Genomic DNA, 21,722 nt, shown 5'->3' on the forward strand with positions numbered 1-21,722 from the left:
TTCGACCGTTAAATTTTGAAATAAAAAGTTTAAAATGAGAATACAAGTTAAAGGACTGTTCTCAAACAAATCTTGTCTGAAGAGGAGAGTTAAAGAGGTGGAGAGGAGGTGAGACTTGTGTAATTCGAATAGCAAATCCAGCAGTTGGTTGGGATTCACAAACTGCGGTTTGAATTGAGAATTTCGCAAAGACTTTGTGAATACAACAACAAAAGTTCACACAAATATATCTTAAAGTGTTTACAATGTGATTGGCTGTAGCTTAACAAGTGTGTTTGCGTTTCATTCAAATTAGTTGTATTAAATTTTTGTTCGATTCTCTTTAGCATACATAAATGTATGTATATTTAAAGATATATACAACAATTCACTTAAATTCTATTCTAATATATGTAAATCGCTATCGCTATCGATATTTGCGTATTTAGTTTTGTGATTTTAACCGCTTGACTTTGATACAACTAATGCGGAATAACATTCAGTATTCACTAAACCGTTGACAGCATATGTTTCAGCATCCGAGCAATGTATCGTAGAATTTTTACAATCTGAAAACTAATTAATATATTGTTTTTAATTACAATCATTGGTATTACTTCAATGACTATATTGGATTTCACACGTTTTAATTGATGCAGCGCTTTAGTATTTATTTAAATTTTGTGGAGCGAACTACATACGGTCTTTTTAAGTATTGGCTTCGCATTAACTTTTTTGTCACTGGTCATAAAATATCGATTTCTCTTCATAATATGCATTTCATGCCGTAATTGTATTTAATTTTTACACTCCAGGGTTACTTAGCACGACAAAGGCTTAATCAGAAGAATCAATTTTGTAAGTTATTTGCATCCCCAAGGTTTTTGTGTGTAGACAGATAATTAGAAGAACTAGATTTTCATCAAAATATATATATATTCTGTATATAAAGTAAAGCAGTTGGGAAAGATCTTAAGAATATATCCATACTGTGTGCAGTTCAATAAAAATCAGAGTTGTGAATTGACAAACACTCTCTCCTAACAACGTTAAAGCTCCAATGAGTACAACCTGATTTAGAAATACTTTGAAACAAAGTTGGAACTGGTTCATGCATGACAATAAGAACATAAGGAGATATGTTAAAATAAATAACTTTTTCTAACTAAATCTTAGAAACGCCTTGGACTTACATATGTGTTATGTCACATTCTCAAAGAACTTTTCAATGCACGTTGCATAAGTGTATTATATCTGGTGGGGATTACTTTGAAGGCAATACAATAAATATTGATTAATAATTAATTTTTTTGCGTTTTATTTGCAATTTCTGTGTACTTTTTTGTCACATTGTGTAAATATAATTTTTCAATTTCAGGTCTAAATTCGATACCAGGAGTTAAGCATTATATAAAAGAGTGCAGATTATGTCATGAACTTAAGGATCCCTACATTTGACAATATGTCAACATGTAACGTGACAACAATGTTAGTCTGTAGTATAAGAAGTAACAATACATATAAAGTTCCCAGGACAGTCGGGTATACATAATCGGAACGGACCCGGATTTTTATCCGGCCAAGGATTGTCAACTCGGAAGAATTCTGTCGCTACAACAACAACAAGTAAGAATATAAGCTATAAGTTTCAAGCTCCAGGAAGGTAACCTGAATAAGCATTTCCTCACTAATTTTAAAATCATCAGCTAAGAGACTGGTCGGAAGATATTAAATAAATCGACTTTTCATCTAAATTGCATGATTGTATTTTGAACTTCAACGTTGTGGAGTAGTGAGCGTTTATTTATGAACACCTGTTATAAGAGAGAGGAGTAGTGATGACAAGCATAATCAATCAATAAATATTTGCTGGTTTTAAAAGTATAGATAATATTGATTTTTGATTGCGTTTGGAAGTACTGCCAATAGGTAAAACTTAAAAAACAAATAGTGCTGACATAGTCGGCTAATGTTAAGAAGATAAACTGTAAATTGCAACTCTTAAAATTTTTTTTTTATTCCTAAATGGGAGGCTTAATGCGGTATTATGTAAAACTAAAATTAAAATCATAAATAATAAGGACAATAAAAACATATATCTGTGTGTAAAAAAAAGAAACCGCTGAAGAATATTTTTAATTACCATTTTTTTCTCTTTGTAAACGAGAACGTTCTGTGGTTAACTTCCGGCAGTGCTTGGATGACTCGGAAGGTAACACACACGCACGCACACAGAAGGCAACACCAACACCTGAGCCTACAATCTGGCGCTCACTTGCAAAATAATTGAAGGCACAATAAGAAGCTTCGCTTATGACTGCAACAACGAATTAGTCGATTAATATATTAATTGAAATGAGTCTACTCCGCGGCGTAGAGCAAACCGTGCGATTTCGTGTGAGAAGTCTGTGAAAGTTGCAAAGCAGCAATCAAGCGCTTGTTGATTGTACACTTGGAGAATTCGAGTATTAAGTAGAAAATTCGCTCCTATTTTAATAGTACTCTCTATTGTCGTGGTACGGGCATGCAAATTCCTAGCGGGATAAATGTATATATATATATGGTAACGGTGACGCGCGAAGGCGTTTGAACTTAATCTTCTGTATTACTGATTACCAGGAGTTTAAAGTTGAATTTATTATTTTGTTTTAATTATTATTTATTTTTGATTTTTACTTAATTTAGTTTTTGATTAGAAGTAATTTGCGTATCATGATTATGTTAAATTTGATTTTGCATGGCAATTTATCACAATCGCTTTGATGTAAATTGTTATTATTATTATTGTTTTTTATTATTATTTTTAATGCGTTAATTTTTATATATATTTTTTGTTTTTGGTTTTATTATTATTTAATTGTTGCTGTTATCCTACGAATAAATTCTTAGGTTAATCGAGGGCGCAGATTTCGTCATTTGACTTTTGTAAGAATAGCTTCTATATTATTCTTCCATGCTTCTTTTCAGTTATCGTAGGCAGTAAATTGGATTTCTACTGTGGATTTTATTATGCCTAGGTGTTTTGATACACAAAGATAGAAGAAATTTAGAGGGGCTTTTCTCTAAGAAAATCTGTACAGGAATATTATAAAGTTAGCACAGCAAGTATTTTCATTATTGTTGCCACTTATCGTCTTTCTCGTTTACTATTATTTTTACAATATTGATTTGTTATGTTTTGGGTTCGTTTATAATTGTGGCTATAGCGGTTGCCTTCGTCGTTTTAGCTGTTGTCAGAGGTGTAGTTTCTCGCGCAATTATGTTTTCACTTGAGTCTTTACTATAATTCATATTATTTTCAGCTGTGGTTGTTGTAACTGTCGACGATATGGTTGAAAAAGGAGCAATAAACGTTGTTGTAGTAGCAGCAGGAGTTTCATAGTCGTAGTTAACCTTCGTAAAATACACAATTGCATACATAAAGTAAATAAAAAGTACATGTTAAATCGAGTTAAAAAAATATTTGCTACATAAAATATTTTTCATAATTATTTTTCAATTATGACTACAGCAGTGTACTTGACGATAGCATCAGTCGCCGCCCTACGTTTCTTCCCTTACTGTTGTTGTACCTGTGGCTATCGTGACTTACTTATACAAATGTAGACATAATATATAGAGTTATATTTAAAGTACATATTGTACTTGTATTATATAAGCTTTGTAGGAAAGAACATAAAATATGTGCTTTTTGAACTTTCGGGCGTTTAATGTCTAAAGTATGTGTATCTATATATATGTGTGTGTACTTATTTATCTTATTTGAGTGTTAGCTGTCTAGTATAAAGATCTGCCATAGACGACTTTAGGCTGAATTGCATGAAAAATTCATTTTTTAATCTGGCACACCAATTCACATGTTTATGGTATATTCTGTTCTGAATAAAATTGCCGGGTGGCCGCCGGTTTCGAACAGTTTTTGCTGTAATATTTACAAATTACTTAAACAAAAGATTTAATAAATATATTTACAGTTGCTTGAGCGACTTCACTTAACACTAAATAAAGGTAGAATAAAAAGTTTAATCAAAATAAACAAATATTCCTAGTTAGTTCCTTAGTAACATGTAAGGACGCAGATTTATTAGCATGATTTTTTGGCAAATAAAATTAAATTGAATTGCTTTACTGGCAGAATTTGTAGTAATTAAGGAAAAATTCTTCGTAGTAGCCAAACAACATTAATCTCTTCTTTTAAAGCACTCCTGTAGGTCTAACTGTGGAGGAAGGTTTTCGGCCCACAGTGTTATAAAAAGTGTGCTGAAAGCTGCTTTGAGCTGGATAGACGCTAAGTAGCATATTGGTGCTTTGATAGAACCTTATAACATCCGTTATTTATTGAGGCTAACAGCAACTAACTAACGCAAACTTATTTTAAATACTAGTTTAAGCAGAGATAGAAAGACAGTCAGGGAGAAACTAAAGATAAGCTAAACAAACGAAAGTATAGCTTTAAGCACGCACACATAAATATACCGAAAATCAAAATACAAACACAACTGAAAACTAGAGAATTAAGAATACGCACACACAAACATACGCTTGAAATAGATAGAAAAGAAGTAAACTGTTAGAATTGAAAAGGCAGACGAAGAAGTATAGAGATAATCAACAATACACAGAGAACGATAGAGGCAGACAAGGAAAAAAATCGGTACAAAATTTATATAAATGACTGAATAGTAAATTAACACTGCCTTCATTTATTTACCACTCTTGACACCTTACCATAGCTTTTTTACGTGTTTAAGTTAAAGTCCTCATTTACATAGCACTTTGTGTACGACGTCAGCAGAATGTTTTCTTGAAACATTCAAGAACACACGGGAAGCTTTTGCGCTATTAGTCCACCTACCACTTGCAAACTTTACCAATAAACTGATGTATATTTTCAGATGAAATGAGATAATCCCTAGTTTATGAAATTGATTTACCTAAAATCTCAAATGAGACCGCGTCTATAGTGAATTCACGTATAGGACGTTAGAAAGTGGACACTGACAATTTTCAACCATCCTTTGCTCTGATGCGTAGACAGCATATTCAAATTCACTTAACAAAAAAGTGCGTATCTTGCAACTTAAAAAGTACATATTTTTAAACAGAGTTCGAACTTTATGAGCAGATGTTGGCAGCAGCAGAGGAGCTTGAAAGTTATGACAAAACGCTGCTGCCGATGATGGCGATGTAGATGGTGGGTTGATGATGATAGAGAAATGAGAGGAGTGAAGATGGGTGGCTTGTGTTACTGCTGCACTGATAGATGCTGACGCGTTGGCTGATGTCTAGGATAATGTATGTGTTGATGTCAAAACGAAAATATATCTACCACAAAACAAGCTGTAAAAGGATACAAGTGAATGACTGCGCTGAGTTAAAAAACGCGGTTACACTTTTCATTTGTAGGGCAACACTGTCATAAAATGTATGCTACTACGGAAAGTAAACAATGGAACAAAACGTAAATTATAAAACACAATTCATAAAATGCTAGGAAAATGTTAAAAATACAAAAGGAAAAGAACTTCATTTATAGATTGTAGAAAATGCATGAAGAGAGTGTTGAAAATCTCTTAAACTCATAATTAGTAGCTTAGAAACGGCGACACGAAATATGCAGATCGATAAAGGAACACAATATTTTTCATATAAATTAAGAAGAATGCAATGAGCTTAAGAGAAAATAGAAGTATGATAATATTTCATGAGTTTTTTTTTCACTGTGCTTTTCTGCAACTTAGTGATTAACTATTTTTATGTTTTTTATGTTTTTGATGTTTTTCATTTTGTCCCTTGGTTTGACTAGTGCGGATAGAAGAAAAGTATACAGAAGAACTTACAGTGCAAATGTTGCGTTAATATTTTTATCTGCGAAACATGAGTGATGCTGCTTATTACTCTTGTTTCGTTGAAATATGATAATCGTTTCACTTCGTCAAATAACGGGAGATAATTGACTGAATGAATGCAGTCAATTGCAATGGTTTGTTTGCTCCTTGGTATTTATTTTTCATTTGTATGTTCGCTCGCTCACTCGCTCGGAATTTGATTAAATTATTCCTAATATCTCTTCTTTATATATTCTTCTTATACGTTTCTACTTATGGTATTTGTTAGTTTTGTTCAAAGTCATAATTTTGTTGAAGTTTTTTTTAACATGCAAAATTCATTTTTCACTTATTTTTGGTTTAAAACCAATTTATTATTTTATGTAAATATTTTTACTACTTAAACAAAATATTAAGGTGCTCGACTTGGAAATTGATTACTTAAAAAAAAACTTTTTATTTTTAGTTCTAGTAGTTCCAATTAGACCGTTATATAGCATATGGTTTGATATGCGTGGTCACAATCGAACTCTGTGCAAATGCGGTAACCATAGTTTGACATATCGAAAAGTGGTGATACTATAATTAAAAAAAAAAACAAAGTTTCACTGAGTATTAACGGCTTTAACTTGTTGGTAGAGTTGCACAAAAATTAGTAAACCTTGAGTTTTTAAATTTTTAGATCTCAACAAAATTATGCTTATGATACTATTCAATGGATAATGCTCAAGGCATTTCACTATAATTTAATAATTACATGTTTATATGTCGAGATTGTCAACTTTTTATTAACATAACCTAACTTTTCCATATCAAATTTGCATATTTGTTAAATAATTTGAAGAAGGCATTTAATAGCTACAATGTGTACCTTATATTACCACTAATATACTTCCTGCTTTACTCTAATTAACACATTTCACTCTTGTAATAACGTTTTTACGTGTATATGGTATAATATAGCTCACATGTTAGCTTACTCTCGTTAAACGTTATTAATGCGATTTGTGTATATTTATACATACATATTTTTTATTATTTTCGTAGTAATGTATATCATTATTTATATTATTTACACTCGGTTATTTTGCCAACAGCAAAATAGGTTTAATAGTTTAGTTTAAAATATTATTTTTTTTGGATTTCGGTTGAGGTTATGAGATTTCGATTGATTTGTTCAATGTTTTGATAGAGAGCAAATCATACGCAATTCAAAAAAGAAAAAGAAGATTTTATGGATTAGTAAGTTTGTTAAGTTGAAATAGCGACACTCACCGATGATCTACTCACTTGCATGAACGCATAAACACCACGTAAAAACTCCATGTTAGGCTGCTGTTCTCTGGAACCCTTACTTGTGCGCTGCGCCCGACTGATGTATTGCTTGACTGTATCGGCAACTATATGTGGCTTGAGTTTACGTGATAATCTGCAAAAGAGACAAGTAATAACAGATATTTAGACTTTATTTGTGCGAAGATATCGGAGTAATAAAGGTGATGTGTTATATAATTGGATTGAACAATACCATTTTCAGCTAAATTAATATAATATACTCATATACTTTTAAAGATGAGGCCGCTGACTCCGAATTTTAATAATTTCGACTCTTTGTTGGATCGTATACCTTTCCATTATTAGACGGCAGACCTTACTGAAGAGAAATATCAAGAGAGCGGGAAAAAATGGCGTCGTTTCATGTCCCTATCGCTCTAATTTTGTAGTGCCCTATTGAAAAAGCCTATATATGTATGTATATAGCGATGATCTTTACCAATAACATAGGTATCATTCTAGATTTAGAGTTCTGTATTTAAAAAAAAATAGGTTTGGTATAAAAACTTTTTTTCGTATTTTCAATCAAACTTCAACTTATTTTTTTTATATTAAAAATCAACTTTAATTAACCAAATATATACCAGTTTGGTCGACTACTTTTTCACATATTCTGCTGGAGATATTATTCTATCAGTGTAAGACTTTTCTGGTTTCTCAGCGAAAAACTGCGACAAGTAATTTTTACAGGCTTCTCTTGAAGCCAACTTTACTCTATTAAGGGAGTTTTGCATTGACCGAATCAAATGGTAGTCCGATGAAGACGAAACCCTTCATGATCAGTTCTGGCCGTTTTTTTCGATCGCTTGCTTCAATCTTATCAGTTTTTGACAGAAAAATGTAGAATCAATCATTCGACAAGGCTGGAGCAGCTCATAGTGGATGATTCCATTCCAATCTCACCAAACACTCAGCATAACCTTTCGAGACGTCAATTCTGGCTTTATGACTATTTGTTGAGCTTCACCACCTTCATTTTTTCGCACATTATTGTCGTATATGTTCCACTTTTCCTCTTCTGTTACCATTCGCTTCAGATCTGGTCCGATTTCATTTCGTTTCAGTAAAGAATCGCAGCTGTTAAGGGGTTATATACAGTTAGGATTTTCAAGAAATCAATTTTTTTTTGCGTTTTCTTAATATATATATATATATATCTGAGTATACACATACAAAATTTCAAGTCGATCGACGAATATTTTCGAAGTTATAGACACATTAGTGAAGGCGCGCCGACTACATGTAAAGTGCTTTCAAAACTTTAAGCTCGTTTTTCTCGAAACGGTGTTTTCAAAGTCGGTGAGCAAGATTTCTCAGAAACGGCGAAACTGATCGGTCTGAAATTTTTACATAAGCTTCTTAACTATACTTTTTAGTAAATAATAGAAGGATTTCACCATCCGATGAAAATTTCTTATTTTTATAAACAATTAAAGACCCGAATTTTGGTCGAAAATCGAACCTTTTGCATTGAGTAGCCGCCATTTTTCAAAAAATTTTTTTTTGCTAATTCCTTCCATCAATCACTAGATTATTTATCATATTAATGAAATTTATTTGGTTTTTGCATTTTAGATGATCCAGTCCAGAGATATCGTGCTCACCGCAAGAGGCCTTTTTTTTGCGAACCTCTGCAAAATTGGCAATATCTACGTACCCGATAATAATTTTTACGTATACGTGAATATAGTTTAAGGTTGTCATAATATACCTGCCAAGTTTCAAATTAATAAACCAAATAGTTTGCTTAGAAAAAATTCTTGAAAAATGCATTTTTTTCGACCTCCTAACTCTATATAACCCCTTAATTCGACCCATTAAATTTTTCACAGACAATTTATGTGGTACCCAAATATCGAGCTTCTTTTTGTAGCCAGCACTTTTTAAATGGTTCAAACCCGTTTGATGATGAGTTTTAAGTTCCTTAGCGATGTCATGGCTGCTTATGTGACAGTCAATCTTTTCCACCATTTCATCGACCTTTTCATTGGTGGCCTGCGTGGCATTCTTCCCTTTTTACAAAAATTTCAAAATATAGCGAATTTGTTCATTTTTCACCCATTTTTGGACGGCTGTAACTTTTTTTCAACTTCCTCAAAGCTTAAATTCTCACCTTTCCAGCACTGTATGGTATGACACAATGTGATTGGTAGCACTGGAGGTATACGACTGCAACGACATGTATTGACAAATTACTAAAAGACTATTTCGACTATCCAATATCAATTAGCCTCTGTGATTTCATTAATTTCTAGCCCATTTTTCTGCTGCATAAGGAATATTTAAAGATTTTCTTGATCAATTTATTAAACGGGTGATCATTTTCAATCACATTTATAATATATCCCGCATGAGTCGTGTTAAGCTGTCATTTTATTTTTGTTCAGTATTTTTTAGCATTTCATCTTGGAAAGACTTACGCTTGAACAACATTTTCAAATCGAGCTTTGTTACGAAAATTCACGTTCTGTAAAGAATGTGTTATGCGCGCTTTGATCAACCTATGGTCAACATAACCTAGCTACTAAGCGTTCTATTCGTAACACCATCACCATGTTGAGACCCAACATTCATTATTGGATAATTTTCGACCGATTAGACCATTGCTGTGAAGGAAATATAGCAGCCATAGTCGCGAGTGTACACGAAGACCCTGCAGAGACGATTCAGCGCCATTCACAGCAACTCGGGCTTACGTATGGAATGACTCGGTGCATTTTTGTAGAGATCTTAAATTGAAAGCGAATAAAATTTAGCTTATGCAAGAACTGAAGCCGCTCAACCATTCCAAGGGACAACGCTTCGCTCTCTGGGCTCTTGAAAAGCTATAAGAAGATCCGGCCTTTTCGAGCCAAATTTTGTTCAGCGCTGAAGCCCATTTCTGGGCCAACTAAGAGTTTTATAAGCTGTCATTTTATTCAAAAAAAAAAAAAAAAAACAACGGTGAGATGTGATTTGTGGACCGGTAGAATCATCGTTTCAAATTTCTTCAAAAGTGATGCCGGAAAGAACGTAACCGTCAATGGCGACCGCTATGGCGCCGTCATAATCCACTATTTTTTGCCTGAAATCTCGGCGACATTTGCTTTCAACAAGACGGCGCCACTTCCCACACATCGCATGGATTTATTGAGAGAACTCTTCGGTGAGCAAATAATTTCACTCAACAGCTGGACCATCTGAGACATAGACGAGGCCAACATTTGAAAGAGATAATCTGCAAAAAATAAATGCCAAAAAATGTTCTTTCGAATGAAAATAATTAAATTGAAGTTTCCCTGTCTTTTCTTTAAAAAAAATAGCAATAAAAGGATAATGCAAGACAGCCTATGTATATGTTTTTATACTCTTGCCACATGTTCATATAGATAATTGCGACAGATATAGAGTTATATACATACAAACAAAATGTTCAGGGTGTCCAGATGAGGTAAATTCCGTTTGTCTGTCTACAAGTAAGCAATAACTTGAGTAAAAATCTTTTAGTACGTACTATTTGATTATCTGGAGAGGCAGAAAATCGGAGCAAAGATCAGTACCACAAGATACGAAACAGTAATTTGGTGCAAGGCATCGATATAGAGAGAAGCATCTGATGTTAAATATTTTTTGCTCAGAACAACTATTTCTGGCAGATTACAAGAAATGGACAAAATCGGTAGATAACCAAGCCTATTATATAATGGTTATGTTAAAATTAGTAAAAATGGGATAATTCAAAGATTTTGCAAGAAATCGTAAGGAAATATAAAAAAAATTGGTTATAGAATTTTTGGTAAAATGTCATCCTCAAGAAATGCATATTATTATCCGGACATTTCTATTACAGTGAGAATTCCTATGCAGTGTAGATGATGTCGCTTATGGGTCGTTGTGCATTGCAACCCTTTAAAGATTGAAAGGCCATTTTTGACATGATTGTCTAATTCTTTACATGAGAGATGACGTGTTTACATAACTTGCACGCTTACTGCTAGTGGTCATGTGTAGGGTACACATGTTATATAGTTTATTTAAAGTCCGCAGAGCGTGTAATGCATTTGATCTAATGGGCGTGTAAAAGCATAAGTATGAAATTAGCACCTGAATACAATTGTTTTCTTGCTGTGGCCGTTTTTCACCTTACATGAACAACGCTTAGAGATGTATTATTTACAAAAGGCGCAAAGGTGTGTCTGTAACTTAATGAAAACAAAGCGGTGCTCGCATACATACATATTTAGCCGTATACGCTTACAGAACTTCTAATGGAAGCATTCATTAAAAGGATTTGTGTAAATGAGGGCCGCAGATTGTGGTAAAAGTAGGTACAGAAGAGTAAACCACTCAAATGACTTTTTCATGCACTTATATACTTGTATATACATGCGTTTGTAAATTTATGTATGCAATTAAATTAACGTATATAAATAAGTTGGTGAACACATATTTATGATACCCAAGGCAGAAGGAATAATTACCTCATTACTTTTGTGGAGTTTATGCGCACACAAGTGAGCGCGTCGCATACATAGGAACACTACAATATATATATGTATACCGTATGTACAATTTTTTAGGCGGTTGACATTAGAAACATTTCTTGAAAAAGTTGGGAAGGATTTTGAATGGGTTATAAAGTTAGTGTATGAACTGATTTAAACTAATTTTGGCACCAAACTATATTATGCTAAAGAAAATTCAGTAACTCAAACTATATTCTCTCTACTGGTAATCTTGTCATATTAATTTTCCCTATTTCTTAATTTATCCATTTACTGGCACATCCTTGATTACTTTAACTAAACTATTACCTACTTCTTTCTATTTCAGCACAATAAACACAATACATATTAATATATACTCATTCAACTTTAATAAGATATCAAACATTTCGATCGATAAATTCCAAATACACCAATCAAGTCTCAGAGAACTAAAAATCTCATGAGAAAATATACCTTATACCTAGCAGTATCTACAAACGTCATTTAGACATGTCCCTCACTAATCAATATATAACATAGGATTGAGAGGTATTTTAATCTGATATATACGCTATAATTCTAACTGAAGGCCTAAAATGTTAGTTATACGTGCCCAAGGAGAATTTTGTTTTTTATACACTGGATGCCACGAATATTTGTAAAACCCAGAATGGAGCGCAATTTACTAGACAGTTTCGTCGTCATATTCTTAAACTCATTCTCGTCACGACAACTACGTTGTCAAACACCTCGACATTGTTTTTACAATAAATTTAGGTCTTTTAGTACGAATCTAGCATTGACACTTCAAACCCACAATGTTGAGATCTTCTCTCTGATACCATCACGTTTCATTAACTTGTGCGATGTTACATTTATTAACAAAGATGTATGAACAACTCTCATGAGGCAAGCTTTTGATAACGTCTCAGCAGCTAGATGTGGCATTCAATTGTTCTGAATACAATAGACTTCTCAAAACACTTCTATAATACTTTCAACAATTCCGTAGACGTAGTTCAACCTATTCTAACTCATTGTTTTTTTGTTATGGCAAAAATCGTTAGACAACTTTTCGCGTCGTAAACAACAACTGCCGTACACATACTAATTGCCATCAGGAGCGGATCCACGAAAAAGTTTATGAGAATGATTGCCTATCCCGTAGCAGAAAGCACGAATGGTTTCAACGTTTTCAAAGTGGTCGTGAGGACATAAATGACGATCAACATGTGGGCCAATCAAAATCCGTGATCACCGGAAATTCCAACGAAACTGTGCGTGAATTCATCAAAAATCAGCCAAACTCATCATTGAAATTCATGGAAATGGAATTATACTTCTCCTAAACATCGTTTTATCGCATTTCGACCGAACATTTGGGCTTAAGACACATCTTGTGTGCACGGTTTGTTCCGCACAAATTGACTGACGACCAAAAAATGCTCAGAATCCAACATTCGAACGACACTTGTGACCAATTATTTGACCAGTAATCACATTTTAACCATTAATTCGAAGATGAAAGTTGACGTTTGCTGCACGATAATGCACCGTCTCATCGATCGACGCTTGTGACCGATTATTTTACCAGAAATCACATTTTTATTCACCTGATATGGCAACGTGCGACTTCTTCATTTTCGGAAAAATGCATTTGCCCATGAAAGGAAGTTAAGGCGTTATGCAGACGTAGAGGCCATTCAAAAGGCTTGCACCGGCATACTGGCGGTCACACCGGCCAACGAGCTAAAACTCTCTCGACATGCTTTTGGACCGTGCAAAAAGCTGTATTGAAGCAGAATGAGACTATTTTGAATGAAATAAATTGTTTTTGCCGAAAAAACCAATTGTTCTGTTTTTTCTTAAGTGCTGTTTACTTTGGAGCGCACCTTGTAAAAACTTCGCTATGTGTCATGGTTGTAGTCCGATTTCGCCTCTTTTGAATATTTATCTTAAAGATGGGAATCTTACAAACCAAATTTAGTTCAAGTATATCTAAAACAGAACCACACATATTTGGCAGATAAAAAGCACAGATTAGGATCGGTCGACGTCATTGAATAGTAATCTAGTGATCTAGGTAATATTATAAACTAAGCAGGTTTTTAGTTGTGTCTTCCTTTATTTATTCTTTCGTAGCGTGTTATACAAAATAACACAATAGTATTTTCAGTATGGAAATAAATATATAAAAAACTCAGTAGTAACCCTACCCATCTGTTAAAGTATTTCTCCTTGCGACTGCGGCCTTTGAAAGGTTAATTTAAAATTCGTAGCCGCAAGTGTCAGAAAATTAACAAGCGCGCTTTTGCGGTTCCCCACGCACAAAAAGCAACTTAAGGCAAAAAGTTTGACAAATGAAATGAAATGGAACTTTTTTTCGAAAATCATATTACATTACTGTGAAAGACCTTTTGTTTACAAATAATATGTGGCTGCTTAACATGCTTAAAGACAAAATGTTAATTTATTTATTTATTTACACTTATATTTAAGCTGAATGCGGCTCAAAGTCTACTTGCCTAAAATAATTTGTATTCAAATTATAGGAAGACAACGCATTTAGTACGCATTCCAAGAATAGAAAGTTTAAAAGCGAAACACTTGAATTGCCATAATTTAACATAAGCAGTCTGAAAAGGTGTAGGAAAAGTTTTATGAGACGCAGGGTGCCACCCTCTGTAATCGCACAACAAGAAAAAAATGTATCGGAAATTAGAAACACTTCGCGGCGTTGAAATATAATGTGACACACAAGTGAAAATTCTCACTGAATGCAATCACTGATTTGATTGAAATAAATGACTTCAACTAGGTGAAAGGTGGGAACGAATACGAAAACCTTATGCCAAGGACATGATGCCAGGAACGCTCGCTTTCGAACCGTTGTGCTCAAATACGTATAGCAAAATTAGTTGCGTATTGAGTTTTAAATTTAGAAGTAAAAGATGAATGAAGCAATAAGTAGAGTGAAATAATTTGTAGGCTTTAATACGGATGGAAATACTTATTAAGAAACAATCACAAAATAATCAAATTCGAAAACTTAAAGACAGAATCTGCGTCGTTTAAATCATTGCAGTTTCCTAAATTAAAGTGTAACTTTCACTCTTTCGAGAGGGCTTACATCAATCCTTATACACTTTTCGATCAAAATAGAAACTTCATTAGTAGAAGGATTTCATGCAAGCCAATATAAAGGCGGGAGGGAAACCTCATTTTATGGCATCTAATAAATAAATGCATGTGCAGGAAAACATTTATCATAAGTTGCATGGGCACATCAGCTAAGAAAATAATAGTTCACAAAGTATTCATAGGGCATACTTAGACAAATTCAAAGATATGTATGTACAGTCCTTTTAATAAATTATGAAGTTATAAAGTGTTCCCAAACCACAAATTGACATGCGAGTGTTATTAAGGATATGTGCATACATGTATAATATAAGTATCCAGCAATAAATTTCAAGCTGGTAAAAACACTGCTGCACCAAACTCGGATGAAAATTTTAAATGTCCTAGCAGAAATTGCTTGAAAAAAAAAACTTATATGTTTACCAATTAAAAAAAAAATTACTAATGACTTATTTTATTTGGCTTCAAAGGTTCACCAAAAATCAACCAATCAGTAAGATTTAGTTCACGAAATTATAACAATTTTGAAATACTTATTTAAAAAAAAGTTAAACAGAAAATTGCAAAATTTTTTAATAATTTAAGTTGCATTAATTAGTTTATTTAAACCAGTATAAATTTCGTTTGGTTCTCCTCATTTATTTTCAATTAATAAGGCAATTGGTATTTCGCAGGACTACCAAAGCGGTAAGCTGACAAGTTCGGTTTAATACTAGTTGCGAGTAGTTCATGCCTATTTAATTTAACTGTAGGGCACCTAGAACCAGCGCTGCTCATCTATTTATACACGCACTAGCACGCCCCACATGTTAAACTGCTAACACAAGCTCCCTTCACTTAGTACAGCTGCGAATCCCGATCGCTTGCCTTATGCACGCAATTTCTATGTGAAACATGAAATAACGTCAGTTAAAAGCATAAAAGAATGTGTCGCGTTTGGGTCGTTAGTCTTTCGCAAGTACTCGCAGTCGCTATTTGTTGTTGGAGTCTGTACGTGTCTACGGCTAAGTGATATATAGTGTGTGTGCAGCCACAAGTGCACTCGAATTCTGCTAAGCTTTTCCTACAGATGTCGTAAATACCTTTGATTTTCATTGCACCTTTTGCGTAGAAAATGCACACATTTATGTACATACATATGTATGTATGGGCGAATAAATGGTTGCACACAAGTGCATATTTCCATATTAGTGGGGAAGGTATTTGTGGATTAAATTTAATTTCCAGTTTTATTACCACACTCAACTTATCACGAATACAAACGCACATATGTGCTTGTGTAGGTGCACACTTATGTATGTACTCGGCAGGGATATTGTTACCCGTTATTTTCCGCTAGAAAATGACTTTGCTGCCGGAGCAACCGTTGCTGGCAATTCGCAATGTTTGCCGAAATTAAATGTGTATATGAACGTTCATACATACATATGTACATACATATATACATACTGAGATATGTGTAATCGCTCGATAAATTTACATTTCTTATGCTAGCTCCACATAGGAAGTTTTTCCGTATGTACATTACATACTATATCTAAAATATATATGTATATACAAGTATGTATGTGAATATAATCAAGAATCGTAGCAGACACATATGTACATAGACAATTTTCTGACATACCGTTTTCGGTGACAAAATAGGCAAAAAAAACTATTAATTATTATTTTCTTCAAACAAGGTATTTATTGTCACCACTATTTGGGAATTTGAAAAAAGCCAAGAGCGTTATAGTTTCCAACATTCTAATACTGTTCGTAAACTTTACTTCATTAGATGGGTTTTCTTCTTCCAAATTGAATAAATGTATAAGACGATTATTTTTTTATTACCTATAAATATTTTTTTTATAAACAATTTAAAACCGAAAATCGACATTTGTTTTTGAAAAACCGCCATTTTGTTTATTTGCTCATTCCTTCTATTAATTATTAGGTTTGACATTACTTTAACGAAATCTGTTTCGTTTTTTTTAATTTTAGAGGATCCAGTTCAGATATATAGTGGTCACCGCTAAACGTCTTTTTTGAGAGGAGCTCACAGAGATCAGCTGTAGTTCCTTTCCAAATAAATATATTTAGTAATACTAAGCCTTAAAACACAGTTAAAGGATAAGATAATATATAATATATGCATGTACAAATTTTTGGATCAATAAATTTATAAGTTTTCTCGTTTTTTCGGCCTTTTAACTGCATGTAACCCCTTACGTTTCACCGAAACATAAAGTTTTTGCCAAATAAATATAGATATGGCGTAAAGAAATTGTCCGGTGAGTAATGAGTTTAAATATGATAGGTTCTTGAGTGCCATATTTTACAATTTTACATCGTTATTGATGTCAGCAAAAATTTGTAATAACTAAAAAATTACAAAATGGATAAGGAAGCAGCTAAGAAATTATAATTCACACATTTGTTAATGCTTAACAAATCACAGTAGTCTTAAGGCACAAACGACTTGTTCCAGTTCGAGTTTACGGTAACCAAATCGTTGCCATCCTCTCCCGCAAATCAAAAGAAATAAAGGAACCATTTATTTCACTGTTAGTGACTCATTTAAGCCGCACACGCCACAATTCGCGTTTTATGGCATTTTTTCACAAACGACATTTTTCGATTTAAGAACTTTATGTAATAATCGTTTTATTAAGCTCAACTTTTACTTAAGTTCCCAGGAATAGTTATTTGCTTTTGTTTTCATTGAAATTTGAATGTTTCATACTTTTTTCATTGTCATATCGTCATCGCATTCAACTACTCTTCATGACATTCCTTTGCTGGCATAAATGTTTTACCCTCACCTTCCATCTACTACCCTGGACTAGCATATCCCTGCCCGCCTTCCAATGTGAAATCATGCCAACTGTTGTCGTTTGGCCGTTTTGCTGAAGAAACTTTACAATCGCGGATGTTCACGACAGCAAAATAAATTAGGAGTTGATTCTCTTTGCTTTTTGTTTTATTAAATTCGATTTATTTAACGGACGAAATGAGGGTATTTGATTTGCAAACGACATTCGGTACTTGCCGTTTGCAGCCTTTGTACTCTGCGAATATTTAATATTGATTTTTAACATGAAAGGAAATTTTTGCATTTCATTTCAGATTTCGACATTTGGATACACGTGCGTATGTATGTAAGCAACTACAAAGAATATATTCGTAAATGAAATTGCATACGCAGTCATTTTGTAACCCAAAACTACCATATTTGAAATTATTTGAAACGTCAGAAAAGCAATGATTGTAAGAGTGAGTTCCCAATAAATATACTAAGACGTAAACTAAAAAGTGAAAAGTTCTTAGTTCGGGCGTAGCAAACAATATAAAATATAAGATAGCGGAAAGTATGGTGGTATATACATAAGTCGTGATCTAAGCTGACGTCACTTAGTTTTTCGTCAAACTAATTTGCTCAATAGGTAAGACTATAACTACCATGGTCGAAAAATATTAAGACTTTGTTCATAATTTTAAAATTCTTAGTTTATTCTTTTTTCAAAATCCATGTCGTCCCTTTAAAGAAATAACTCTGTATACACTTGTTTCAATGTTTTTCTGTAGAGTTTGGTTGACATAGCTAATGCAAAAAACTCCTCGATACAGTTGTTAAAGTCGTGCCATTTCACTTTAATATCTTTATTTATGGAATAACCTTCAATGGGTTTTCGCCATTAGCGATTCACGTTTAATGTCTTCAATTGACTCAAAACGGTTTCCTTGCACGGACGGACGGACAGACGGAGTTTGCTGAATAGCCAGAAGTTACAGACAGCTAAGTCAGTTGAACACTGATCACTTTGGTATATATAACCCCATATCTGAAAAAACTCACGAAGAACCTAATGCAGCCATGCGACTATAAAAAGTGATTTATCGGGGTGCAAACAATATAAAATATTAGATAGCGGAAAGTATGTGGTATATATGTACATAAGTCCTAAGCTGACGTTACATTTTTTTCGTCAAAATAAACTGCTTGCCAATCAGTTGCTATTAGAGTTCTTCATAATTTTAAAATAGTTTTTCTTCACGTCTAAAGGTTCTATACACTTGTATCAATGTTTTCCTAAAACAGTTGTTAAAGTCGAGATTCGATATAGGGTTATATGTATATATGTATATAAAACGGTTTCCCAGGATGACGAGAAAAACTCACGAAGAACCAATGCAGCATGCGACGGTGATTTATCGTGGTGCAAAAGCTAAGAATTGTGGGCCCATAATTCCGCCCTCTTTTTATACCCTTGCAACCAGTTGCTATAGAGTATTATAGTTTTCTTCACCTAAGGGTTGAACGTATCACCTAAACTTGAGATAGTATAGTGATATGTATATATAGTATATAAACCAAGAAAAGTTGAAATCCACTGTCTGCGACTAATCGCCTTTAACGAAAACATATTAAGTGGCATAACTAAGCACTATATTAAGAAATAAAGCTGTAATTTAGTACAGGTGTTCACAGTAGCAAGGGGCGCCTGTGGAAACTGGTCGTGGCCCCGCCCTCTAACAAGCTAATGTACACATCTCCTAAACCACTTAAGCTACAACAACCAAATTTGCACACAGTGTGAAAATGGATGAAATCAAAGAATAACCCCCACTCCCCACATAACGGTACTGCTCAAAACTACTAAAAGAGCGATAAACCAATAACTAAACGCGACAGATACATTAAATTTTACCACCGAGATGGCATGAAAGAGCGTTATGAGAGCCGGTGGGAAAATTAGACGATGGGCGTGGTACCGCCCACTTTTTGGTGAAACCCCATATCTCGGGACCCGTCCAACCGATTTCAAAAATTGGTACCTAGCAGGTTTCTGATATTCTTCTGTTCCACTGCAAAAATGGATGAAATTGGTCAACAACAACGCCTACTTCCCATATAACACAATTTTAAACTCCACTTGATGCGTTCAGTCTCCATCGTAAAAATCTTGAATGCTCATTATGTACTACAGAAAGATAAGCGTATACTAAACACTAATGATTACTTTGATGTGACAGATGTCACTGACAGTCATACCAACCTAGAAAAAAAATATTTCGACGAATGGGGTTTCGCGCGAAATTTAAATTAAAAAGTCTTATTATTTTTTTCCCACAGTAGTATAAGATATGGATGATATATACCCTGTCAAGAAAGTATCGGGAATTCTTCATTTAAATCTCCCGTTTATATGGAAGACAGGATTTTTTTCTTAAGTTTGTACAAATGACCTTAATTATGATGCCAAAAATTAGCGCGATCTGTGAACCAGTGTGTTTACAGCAGCTGTTTCTGTCAGTCGACCTCAGTAGTGTTTGTCGAATTTTACAATGGCCGAAAATATGGATAAACGTATTTGCGTTAAATGTTGTGTTGCGAAGGACTTTTCGTGTGCCGATACATTGAAAAGGTTGCAGAAGGCTTTTAATGAACCTACTCTATCAAAAAGGAGGGTCGGGAAACCGTCGAAGCCTAACGAACCAGCAATCATCCGAATGACGGCCCAAAGGCGCGCCAAGGCCGAAAAAAACATGCCAAAGCCGATCGAAAGTGAAGGTAATGCTCATTGTTTTCTTCGATATTCGTGGTGTCGTCCTCTATGAATACGTTCCAACTGGTAAAACCGTCAACAAAGGGTATTTTCTTGGTGTTATGAGGCGCTATCCGTCGTAAACGTCCGAGTTTGTGGGCCAACAATTCGTGGATTCTTCATAATGATAACGCACTATCGCACAAAGCCATCATTTTGATGGAATTTTTGGCCACAAATATCATTAAGAAAGCACCGTAATCATCTGATATGGCCTCCTACGAGTTATTCTTATTCTCCACACTGAAATATCCACTTCCGGGAACACGCTTCGACTTAATTGAAGACATCAAAACGAATTCGATGCGAGAGCTGAAGGCCAAGCCGAAAAGTGTATATAAGTAACAAATGTTTTGACGATTGGAAGAAGAGTTGGCACTTATGCATCGCTTCAAATGGATGTTACTTTGAAGGCGATAAAATAAATTTGGATGATGATTGAAAAATTTTCGGTTTATTTATAAATTTCCAATACTTAACGACAGTTCTGGTATTTTCTTTAATATATATGTATGATACATATGTATTTCGTATAGATTTACCCGAGGTGTTAATTACATATATCGCAAACTAATAATTCAATTGTGAACCTTTGGCGCTTTGCATTTTAATTGTGGCACTTACCGCTAATTGCAAGGATTGAAAAAAAAACTTAGTTCACTTTCTATTCAACGATATTTTGCTATCAGAATAATTCACAGCGAAAGTAGTGTTGTTGATATTTGCTATTACTGGTCCAAAAATAGTTGTTTTGTTCAGTTCATACTTCTCTATTGATGCCATAATCTGAATATGAGAATCTCCATATGTGGAATATATTACAAACTTTACTTTTGATTTATGAAAAATTTAGTAACGCCCAAACCTCAAGCTCAGGAGTTAGTAAGAGTAGTATTTCCTACAAACGACATACTTATAGATTACTTACATTGAAATACCATTGGTAAATGGAAAAATATGCTCACTGATGCGCTGTTAGTTATCCTAGTCCACGACGATTTTCAAGCTAAGACTACTTACATAAATCGTTGAAAGCAGTTGGCAACGTTATACACTAATGTCGGTGGTATCCGTTGTTAATTCCTTTCCAACATATCCGGTTGGGTAGTAATTTAATAAAAACTTCCGTTTGTCACTTATTTGCTAAAATAGTTATTTGTGTTTTGTACAAAGCGCCAATACCGTTAGCTATATATACATGCATAAGCAATATCAATTAATGTCTGCACATTGAATGCTCCGAACCCATTAATGCAATAAATTATTTTATATTTTAGTTTTTTTGCACAAATAATAAAACCGCGCGACACATGTGTTAACTTAGCTACGACCGTGCGGTGAATGTGTGGCAATGGCGTATGCAGCCGCACACGCGATTATGC

General features: G+C 33.9%; 1 protein-coding gene across 3 annotated transcripts in view; it reads right to left on the minus strand.

Annotated features, from left to right (window-relative positions):
* Positions 1-21,722, minus strand: part of LOC126759978 (innexin shaking-B) — a 338,675-nt gene that overhangs the window by 100,292 nt on the left and 216,661 nt on the right. For 2 of the 3 annotated variants that reach the window (XM_050475278.1, XM_050475277.1), the window contains one exon: positions 7,083-7,236. In XM_050475278.1, coding sequence (XP_050331235.1) covers positions 7,083-7,133 — 51 coding nt within the window. In that variant the 5' untranslated portion in view covers positions 7,134-7,236. Of the gene's footprint in view, positions 1-2,122; positions 2,651-7,082; positions 7,237-21,722 lie in introns of those variants that run through there. The other variant, XM_050475280.1, reaches the window with a different exon arrangement.

Source organism: Bactrocera neohumeralis, chromosome 5 (genome assembly GCF_024586455.1).
Source record: "Bactrocera neohumeralis isolate Rockhampton chromosome 5, APGP_CSIRO_Bneo_wtdbg2-racon-allhic-juicebox.fasta_v2, whole genome shotgun sequence".
Lineage (NCBI taxonomy): Eukaryota > Metazoa > Arthropoda > Insecta > Diptera > Tephritidae > Bactrocera > Bactrocera neohumeralis.